This window comes from Chinchilla lanigera, unplaced genomic scaffold (assembly GCF_000276665.1).
Source record: "Chinchilla lanigera isolate Chin_1 unplaced genomic scaffold, ChiLan1.0 scaffold00052, whole genome shotgun sequence".
In the NCBI taxonomy this organism is placed as follows: Eukaryota; Metazoa; Chordata; class Mammalia; order Rodentia; family Chinchillidae; genus Chinchilla; species Chinchilla lanigera.
The window spans coordinates 17,049,374-17,059,960 of record NW_004955453.1 but is presented as its reverse complement, the minus strand read 5'-3'; the positions used below and the strand labels follow the sequence as shown (position 1 = coordinate 17,059,960).

Genomic DNA, 10,587 nt, shown 5'->3' with positions numbered 1-10,587 from the left:
GTTTCTTTCTTACTGGTATAGAAGTCTGGAAGCAGACTAACAGAGGGCCTTGTGAAGTCATCTGGGTCCTTGTCCTACCATTACTAGGAGGTGGCCCTTATTGCCTTTATCTTCGGTGTCCCAGTGTCGACTGCCTCTTGAGCCATCACAGCCATGTTTGTGGCAAAACAGAAGAAGGAGCAAAGAAGTGCACACCTTCCTGTTTAAGGAGGCTTCTCAGCAGTTCCCGCTCCACATTTCTTGTCTCTCATTAGCCAGAACTTAGTCACATGACCTCACAATGGAAGCAGGCTGGCAAATGGAATCTTTTTTCTGCGTAGCTATATTCTTAGCTCGCTTTTAGGCTTATGTCAAACTGAGAGAAAAGGAAAGAATGGCTATTTTGGTAGGCAAGTAGGACTCTCTGCCTTAAAATAATTATTTTAATACATCTCAAATCCCAAACAACTAATACAGTTTGTTTGAATGATTTATTTATTTATTTATTCATTCATTCTGGCCTGAATTTTCTTTTTTCTGGCCTGAATCTTATGCAGAGAATTTATATGAATATGAGCTACATGAACCATATATATGCACTATACATAGATATTAGCATCTACTGTATCATGTATTAAACTTCTGTAATGTCATGTGGTTTCTTTGGAAAGAAATAGTGGATAAGAGAATACATAACTCTTCTTCCTGGTGATGGAGGTTAAACAAGGATTGGTGATATTTCATCTAATCTACAGATTAAAGACTGGGAAAGGAAAACAGGGGTTGCATCTGACAAGTACACCCCCATTAGGTATCAGCAGCTCTAAACATGAACAAGCCAGATTTAGCTTTCTGTCATTTAGCAAAACCTCACTCAGAGCCTTACTCACTCAGACCTTTTTAGTGTAACAAAAAAATGGTCCTCCTGTCTCGTGGGTATTCACCTGAATAATTCAGATTAAAAGATTCTGATTTTTAAAAATTCCTAAGAATGTCCTAATTTCAAAATGTCAAACCCTAAGGGGACAGCAGATTTTGGAGTCTTCCTTACACGAAAAGCTGGTGCTTATTACTGTTCATGCCTCAGAAAAAAGCTGTTGAAAAGAACTGCTGTGAATCAAACCAGAGGGGTCGTTGGCCATGTCCTTGCAGAAAACCAGGGACATTTGTTTAATGTATGGTGCTCTACCCCACCTTCAGAGGAAACATATTTTTAAATTAACTGTTATTAGTTTGACCAGAGTGGGGAAAATGTGCCCAGCATTTTTGTAGATAACTTTGGTGCTTTCTGGTACAATTGCAGAGATATGAAAATTGAAATGAAGACAAAGAAAATAAAAAAATCTAATTAACATTTGTTTGCTTTGTCATTGAGGCTCTCCAAACTAGTTTGGAATACTACAGTTTGTAGAAAAAGGGTAAGCTTGGTGGCTGTTCTGTATGTAATTAACGTGTAATAATGTTAATGTGGATCCTTAAGTCTTGATTCTTTCTATGCACCACTAAGTTTTGGGAGTTCTATTTTAGCTGAACTGTGTCACATTTTTCCACGTGTCACATTTTTACCTAAGCACACATTAAAAATATCACAGTCACATTTGTCACATTTTTCTGTCATATTGGATCGGGAAAACAATAGTCAAAGACAACAGTCATGTTAGAAGAAGGGGAAGTGGACATAGTGGAATCGAGGTATGGGAGTGTGGGTGAAACCATGCCCAAAGGATATCCAGATGAAGTTAGCATAGTCTTTGTCATAATTGGACTCATCACATAATGGAAGAGAGAGGTTTATAAACTAAAATCATTTTACAAGGACTCTAGAGAGGTGTTTTATTCGTAGACTGGAGGAAAAAAACTGAGCCCATGGCTGGGTGTGGTGGCACATGCCTGTAATCCCAGCACTCAGGAGGCTGAGGTGGGAGGATTGCCGTGAATTTGAGGTCAACTTTGGCTGCATAAGTAAGTTCAAGGTCCACCTATACTACGTAGGGAGACCCTGTCTCAAAAACAACAACAACAACAACAACAAAGACTGAGCCCAGTATAATTGGAGCACTCTAATCTTTGCCCTCAGTAAACACCTACAGAACATTAGAGAAAAAGTTGAAGAGTTAGATACCATATTTGAATAATTCTGTTAATTCATTGTTAATCTTCATGGAAATATTGAGGAGGAGGAGGAGGATATTTTTAATTGCTTAACAGGCATAATATGCTGAGCTGGATAAATGACATCTGACCCAGTATGGTGATACTAACACTTCAAAGTCATTTTGTCTTTTGGCATTAGGTAACCAATTCAATTCATGGCTGAGCGGGACTCTCAAAGTAATATCAAATTAAAACATATTCCAGCAACTAAGAGAACACATAGTCTACAATATAGCAATAGTTAAAAAAAAAATCCCTCTGTTGTCTCACCTAAAATATTGTAACACCTAAAATATAATGGCTTAAAATAACCAGAATCATTGGATTTCTCTGCTCATAATTCTGCAATTTGGGCAGAGGCCAGTGGAGATAACAGTCTCTACTCAGTGTTTCTTTTTTTTTTTTTGGTACCAGGAATTGAACTCAGGACTTTGTGCCACTGAGCTATCTCCCCAGCCCTCTGCTCAGTGTTTCTAATACTGGGATGGTTTCCTAAGGGCTAGAGTATACACTGTACTCCCTAGACCAATGATGGAGAACCTTTTAGAGCTTTCAGTGATAACAGACAGCCCACGGTGGCATGCATGCCATAGGTTCGCCACTATTGCCCTGACAGTCTTATTGGAATGGCTGCCAGGTATGTCTTCGGTGCTATGTGGGTGCAACCCTGCAGCTATTGGTGCTCAATGATTGCATTGGACTGCTCAAATTGCCATAAAACACTATAGACTAGGTAAGAAAAATTTATTTTCTCATAATTCTAGAGGCTGGAAGTCTAAGATCATGGTAGCAGCCTAATTAGTTTCTGGTGAGAGCTATCCCTTTGGGTCGCAGTTGGCTGCCTTTTTGCTAATGCTCATATGACCTCTTTTTATTTGATTGAAGGAAGTGGTAGGGGAGAGTAAGCACATAAGTATGAGTGAAAATTCTCAAGTATCTTCCTTTATAAGATGAAAGTACCACTATAAAGGTCTCTATTCTTGTGCTTCATCCAATTCTAATCACCTCACAAGGGCCCCAGCTTCAAATACCATCACATCGGGGGTTAGGGCTTCAACAAATGAATTTCAGGGAGATACAAACATTCAGTCCATAATAATGTCCCTCTATGTAGCTTTGTTATGCTTTCATAATATGACAGTCCTATAGCAGTTGGTCTTTATATGTGATGTCTGTGTTCATCAGAGTGCTAAAGCTGTATCTGTCAGGTTTTCTGAAACTGTTGGCTCAGAGGTGACTCAGTATCATGTCTGCCATATATATTACTAGTTACAGCAGGCCATGAAGCTAGTCATATTCAAGAGGAAGGGACTATGTCAGGGTGTAAATGCTGGGAGGCTTGGCTCATGGGGTCTACTGAGATAACACTCTATCATTTCCCTTTCAAATCCTATCCCTTTCCTTCCTATGTCACAGCGGCTCCCATGTATCTCTCTTTTCAACACTTACCATACACACCATCACTACCGCTAGCCATAGCCCATTGATAGCTCATGTACCTCTTTACAATTTTGTACCTATAAATCCAAAAGACTTCACAGGTAGAAATGAAACCAACAAAATCAGAATCCTTTTGCTGTGGAGGAGGGACGGAGTAGCTATATAAGATGTCAGATTGATGTTTGTCCCATTCATCCTTGAATAATGGAGACTTGTTGCCAGGAAAAGCAGTGTTTAAAATCCATATCCATTCCCAACACAATGGCTGCCTAACTGCCTGGAAGTGGTTGGTTCTAAAGAGTTGTATAAAGACAGCTGAGAGGCACACAAACCCAGCTACTAGAAACTGTTATTTCTCCCAGAGCATAAAGTTAAATCCAGGTATTGGGGAGAGAGAGGGAGAGAGAGAGAGAGAGACAGAGAGAGAGACAGAGAGAGAGAGACAGAGAGAGAGAGAGAGAGAGAGAGACAGAGAGAGAGAGAGAGAGAGAGAGAGAGAGAGAGAGAGAGAAAGAGAGGGAGAGAGAGACAGGGAGGGGGAAGGAGAAAGGAGGAGGGGAGTTAGAAGAGGAAGAGGAAAAAGAAAAGCAAGAGACTATACACGAGATGAAATCATGGACGTAAAATATATTTCCTTTATTGCAGTCAATCCAGTAATTCCTTTTACCAACTATAATAGAACTAGGAAAAAAAATAGCATGTCAGTTTTGAGAGAACCCCCCCTTTTTTTTTTTTTGAGAGAACTCTTGTGTTTGAATAAAAAAATTGGAAGAACTCTTGTGCTGTGAGAGCACAGTCTGAAAGTATCTCTCCTTTTTTTGGTTTTTTGTTTGCTTGGTTTCTGTCTTTTTTGAGACAGGGTCTCGCTAGGCAGTTCAGGCTGGCCCTGAGCTCACTTTGTAGCGCAGGCTGGTCTCAAACTTGCAATGATCCTCCTGCCTCAGCCCCCGGAGTGCTGGGGTTACAACCGTGTGCCACCACGCCAGGCTGAAAGTATCTCTCTGGGGTTTCATATATTTGCTGTATAACTTTGGCTCCCTCAAGGCCCCTCTCTTCATGGACTCTCCACATTTTTTCAGCATTACTTCCTGCTTTCCTAGGGTCCAGTTTTCAAGAAGGAGAACATCTGGGTTTTATTCTGTCAGATTGGGTCAAGACCTATGGACACTTTGCAGCAGAGGCTGCTGCATTCCTCCAGGTGTTCACATGCATTTTCTTGGCACAGTAGAATGCCCTTCCTACTTGTTTGCTTGGAAACTCTTCTCTTTGGGAGCTGGTGTTAAGGTCATCGTATCTGTAAAGGTTTCCACTAATACCTTTTGTAGAACAGACCAGTAAAGGAGACAAGTGGTCCTCCGGGTTTATACTCAAGGAAGTCTAGATACTAACACCCAAAGCAGAAGGGGTTATTGTTTTTTTTTTTTTGTTTTGGTTTTTTTTTTTGGTTTTTCTCCGGTACCGGGAACCGAACTCACGACCTTGCGCTTGGCAGGCAGGCGCTTTTGCCGCTGAGCTAAATCCCCAGCCCCCTAAATCCCCAGCCCCCAGAAGGGGTTATTGTTAATAACAGCAAAGAGAAGTCCAGCTTTCGGAAAAGTGATTAGTACTAATCTAGTACTACAGTTTCATAAACTGTAACACTACGAGGTTCTCACCAGGGTGGAATGGAGAGAATCCGCGCCTGCTCAGAGCTCTGGGCACTGTTTCCCCACCCCTGGCAGGTCCAGCCGGAAGCCGCTCTTCTCTTCCGGATACGCGCGTGAGTCCGCCGGAACTGAGTTGCGTGCGCACTGCAGGTTCCCGCCGGGAAGACGCAGCTAAAGCGCCAGCGGCCGGCAACATGGCGCGATCCGGAAATAAGGTAGTGAGAACCGTGTTCTTAGGTCTTACGCATGCTGGGATCTGGAGAGGGTGATTCCGTCGCAGGAATTGTGGGATGACAGCTATGCCAAGTAGTGAGGCGAGAGGGAAGATCACAGTAGTGGGTTGGATCCGGATGGCTGGGACTAAGGACCCATTAGAAAAGCTGGGAATTTGCAGTCGAGAATTTGAATCCTGCTCACCAGGCACCCTTCGCATTTCCTTTTCCCTTCTTCCCTCCCCACCCACCTCTCCTTTATATCCCTGAATCCCACTCCGCTCCCAAACCCACTTCCTCTGTTGCTTCTAAGCCCAGAAGCTTGTTCTAAAACGTCAGGGAGGGATTTTGTGACCAAAATAACTTGAAATGTAAAGCATCACATTACTACCTCTATAATAATTTAATATTTTGAATTTATTGAAAGCTTGCTCTGTTTGAAGCACAGATCTAAATTTTTTTGTTACTATCCTGGTGAGGTGTATATTGTCTCCAAGTTTGCAAATAGGAAGACTGAGGGAGGCATGGAGAATCACCCAGTCCTTAAGTGGTGGAATCCGGATTTGATCCCAAGGTGTTTTGTTTTCCAAGCCTTGGAGAAATCTCAGTGTTAAGAATCTATGACCCTTGGTGTCTCAGATTAATAACGAATTACAATGAATTAAAAAAAAATTTTGGTCACTAGATGGAGGTATGATTCCGGCGATTCATTCATCTATTCATTGAATTATTCTTACTCGGTCAACACAGATAAACAGGATAGAAGTTTGAACGGCAGATCGCAAGTCCTTTTAGCTCCCTGTTGGAAAATGCTGATTGAAGTTACAAACTCATAATGATTCTGCTCACCTCCTTTTTTTTTTTATTATTTTTTTTGAGGCAGGGTCTCGCTATGCAGTTCAGGCTGGCCTTGAGCTCACTTTGTAGTTAGGCTGGTCTCGAACTCGTAGCAATCCTCCTGCCTCAGCCTCCTGAGAGGTGGGATTACAGGTGTGCACCTCCATGCCTGGCCTTACCTCCTCTGTTCGTTCTTTCTTTCTTTCTTTTTTTCTTTCTTTCTTTTTTTTTTTTCTTGGTACTGGGAATCAAACTCAGGGCGTTGTGCTTGCCAAGAGCAGGCGTTTGTGCCGCTAGCTACGTCCGGGGCCCTCTCCTTTGTTCTTGTTTCCACTGAAAAGTTTGTAACTCCTATGGAGGAGCTCTTTGTGGCAGATGAACTTGGAGTACAATCCTAACAGCCTGTGTTGGTTCAGTGTGGAAATGAAGAGTTGCTGCCCTGTTTTTCTTTCCCGGTTTTTTTACTGTGTTCAGAAAGGAACTCAAAGTACTATATTATCATTCTTCCAAACAAGAAGTTCCATATTGTGAATACACTTGCTTCTCTCCTGTACTGAAATTGAACCCTTTGCACTGAGCTGCGTACATCCCTAGCCTTAATAATTTTTTAAAAGTTTGACCCAGGCTCTTACTAAGTCACTCAGGCTGGGCTTGAACTTGTGGTCCTCCTGGCTCATTCTACCAGAGTACTGGAATTACAGGCACGCACCACCATGCTGGGCTGTGAAACTCTTATGCCATTTTCCGGATACCTGATTCCTGGCATAAGATTTTTAGACCTCAAGTTTTCTGGTGTAAAAGTACGTTTTGTGAACATGTATTAAATAAATTCAGCAATATACTTTCTGCCATGGCCAGAATGATCATTTTTTTTTTTCCCCCCTCTGGTACCAGGAACCGAACTCACGAGCTTGCGCTTGCCAGGCAGGCGCTTTTGCCGCTGAGCTAAATCCCCAGCCCCAATATACTTTCTGATGCTTAACTTTTTATGCTTGGGGCATTGATACTAAAGAATGTAAATTTCATTGCTGTCAAAGGAATTTTGTAGTTTTTTTACTACTTTTTTCATATAAGCTTATCTTTACTCCAGAAATTCATTAATATTAGTGTATTATTTCCAATTCCTTATAAGCTAGGTGAAGACGGTTTCCTTTGCAACAGTGTTGCAAAAGGTATAACTAAATTTGGAAATCATGTATAACTTCCCCTGACAGAATCTCATCTAGGCTTTTCACACACTTCTAGTGTCAGGTGCTCACTGCTTTAAGAAAGTGATTCCTTTATTTATTGCTTCTAAATGCCCCCCTTCCCCATATGAAGTCAAATGAATCTCATTGTAACTTCCATCTATTGAACATATTACTTTCCAGCAGTCCTTTTATAATACAGCTGTCAAATATTTAGTTGAGACCTATCAGATTCCTCTTAATCTTCATATCTGGATCAACTACTTATTTTTTTCCATGTGTTTTTTATATCACATAGTCTCCACACCCTTCCCAAACCCAATCATATTCAGTTGTAATTAATCTTACTCTTGTGATACTCGGAATTGCACACCATTTAATCAGCATAAAGCACAAGTAAGACTGCAACTCCTGGGTCAAGGAATGTTAACTCTGAAAATAAATGTAAATCTCCTCTAGTCTAAGAGTTTCCTGCCTCCTTGAATTAAGATTAAGGTTAAGTACATTAGCAAGGATTTGGAGATTAATTAGTAGAGATGGGACTAGAACCCATTTCTCAGTATCACTATCACTAACCTAGTCTTTTTTTTTTTTTTTTTTTTTAACAAAACCCTTCTTTTCTTGAATTTACTATACTATTGATACAACCTGAAATATTTGAGGGAATGCAGTGAGATAGCTGTGGGGAATGTAATACTGAAGCCATATTATATTTACTCATTTTATAATCCACTCTGAAATGATAAGTTGTTATAAGTTCAGCATTATAAGTTGCTATTAGTGGGGCTGGGGATTTAGCTCAGTGGCACAGCGCCTGCCTGGTAAGCACAAGGTCGTGAGTTTGATTCCTGGTATCGGAAAAACAACAACAACAAGAAAAAAAGTTGCTATTAGTTCAAATCTCCTGCACCTTGTAGTCAGTTAAATTTTGGATGCCATACATAAGAGTATTAGAACTGCATTTGTATCCCTTTTACTTTTAGTTTGTGTCCCTTATTTCATTAGTCTCCTATATTTGTGATTACTGTCTTATGAGTGGTGCCTTCACTTCTGAGGTTCCCTCTGTAACTTCTTTGTTCACATGATTGACTCATACTCATTCTTTAAGGATCGGATCTTTCTAAGCATTAGATGCAAGAAGCATTTTCTACCTTACCCCTCTTTTGTCCCCCCTACCAGTCTTGGGTAGATGTTTCTCTGGTGTCTCATAGTGCCTATTGCAAACTTGTCATGTAATATTGTGCTGGCATTATTTGTTATGTGTCTATTAGAATAGGTTTAGTGTCTCAGTTTTTATTTCAGTCCCCAGTTTACAAACTGCTTCAAATTGTTGTTGTATAGCATCTTAACATATAGAGATTGAAGTAGTAACCTGTTGCCACAAAAATGCTTCATGACGGACCACACCCTACTGTATTTGGTGACTTACAACCAGAGTGTCTACTGTCATGCTGGTAGGTCTGCAGTTCATCTTGTGTGTTGGTTCAGTGGGACTGGAGTTAGCTATAGCTTGCTGGTTCATTTCAGGTCTACTCACTTCAGGCCCATTCTGAAACTCAGGTGAAGAAATGCCAATTGCCTGGAGCGTGTTCCTCTCCTGGTGGGTACTTACTTTTTACAGAGTATCAGAACTATTTAAGCCTTCTCCAAAGTGAAACTTTGTGACTTGCATACATGCTCTGTATAGAACATAGTTTCTCCCTTTATCATGCCTTCCTTAAATCCCAGTACAGGTTCTGTGAGTGCAGTAAGCAAGGGGTATATTTCAGAATCTTTTTTTTTTTTTTTAATGATTGTTATTTTCTCATATACTTTGGGATTTTGTGTCTAGGCAGCCGTTGTGCTGTGTATGGATGTGGGCTTTGCCATGAGTAACTCCTTTCCTGGTGAAGAATCCCCATTTGAACAAGCAAAGAAGGTGATGACCATGTTTGTCCAGCGACAGGTAAGTTTCAGATTGACCTTCATTTTGGAACCTATGTTTTAACTCCTTGTTCTTTCCACCTGCTAATGAAATATACCAACCTGCTTATAATGTCTACACTTACTGTTTTGGGAAATCTGGGGGAGTTTCTTACATGTATTCCCATAAAAGCCCACTTACCACTAGAGTATGATATACTCCCCCCATTGGCCCCTTCACTGCATATTACAGTTTTTAATCAGAAATGAGAGGCTGTATAAAATAATGTTTAATAACAGAGTCTCTGGAGCTAGCTGGGTGTGAATATTTGCTCTGCATGTCATTTCTAACCCCATGGTCTTGGGCAAGTCCTTCCACTTCTTCATACCTAGTCCAGTTTTTTATATATATATACTTTTGGGTACTGAGGGTTGGACCCAGGGCTTCACACTGATATGGCAAGCAAGTTCAACAAGAAAGGCACTCACAAGAAAACCAAAAAGGCAGGAATGAACAAAGCTTTATTAAGCTGGCTGACAGACAGTCTCTAACCAGGAGCCAGAGAAAATGTCTGTCTCCATCTGTGTCGCACCTTCCGTTTAAGTACATTTGAGGTTTCCATAGTAAACATTACCTCATTTTTGGGACTCTTACAAGAATGTCACACAATTATCACAAAGTTTGCTTCTCCCAAAAGATCAGACAGTTGAATTCCAAATGACTATTGCAGTTTAACTTTTAGCCCACTTCCCAATTTGTCCTGATTGTTCTGTTCCCATTTTATGACTGCTCTGCTCTGAGTTGATAACTAACCAAGGTGACTGGGGTGAACTATAGTTTAAGTGAATTTGAAGTGACTTCTCTTAATATGCAGTGAAAAACAGAAAATGGAGTCTCTCTTGCCCTATCAACACATGCTAGGCAAGTATTGTATGACGAAGTTATATCCTCAGCTCTGTCTTTTGCTGTATAACAAATTACCCCAAAACTTAGCATCATAAATGACATTTTAAAAAAGATCATCATTTGTGGTTCTGTGGGAAGACTAGATGGGCTGGGTTGAGTGATTCTCTTGAGGCCTCTCTTACACAATTGCTTTCAGATAGCGGCAGGGGCTGGAGTCATCTGAAGGCTTGGGCTGACTGTCCAAGACAGCGCACTCCCATGGCCAGGAGACACCTGATGGCAGCTGTGAACTCAGTTGAGGCTGATTCATTAGAACCCCTACA

General features: G+C 40.9%; 2 protein-coding genes across 4 annotated transcripts in view; one reads left to right on the top strand and one right to left on the bottom strand.

The window, feature by feature from the left end:
* Pecr (peroxisomal trans-2-enoyl-CoA reductase) overlaps window positions 1–182 on the bottom strand; it is a 49,753-nt gene extending 49,571 nt beyond the window's left edge. Inside the window, exon 1 of one of the 2 annotated variants that reach the window (XM_013519993.1) lies at window positions 14–182. In XM_013519993.1, the coding sequence (XP_013375447.1) occupies window positions 14–61 (48 nt within the window). In that variant the 5' untranslated portion in view covers window positions 62–182. The remainder of the gene's footprint in view (window positions 1–13) is intronic. The other variant, XM_005395692.2, reaches the window with a different exon arrangement.
* A 5,144-nt stretch (window positions 183–5,326) lies between these two features.
* Window positions 5,327–10,587, top strand: part of Xrcc5 (X-ray repair complementing defective repair in Chinese hamster cells 5 (double-strand-break rejoining)) — an 87,182-nt gene continuing 81,921 nt past the window's right edge. For both annotated transcript variants that reach the window (XM_005395688.2, XM_005395689.2), the window contains exons 1-2: window positions 5,327–5,434; window positions 9,287–9,400. In XM_005395688.2, the coding sequence (XP_005395745.1) occupies window positions 5,414–5,434; window positions 9,287–9,400 (135 nt within the window). In that variant the 5' untranslated portion in view covers window positions 5,327–5,413. The remainder of the gene's footprint in view (window positions 5,435–9,286; window positions 9,401–10,587) is intronic.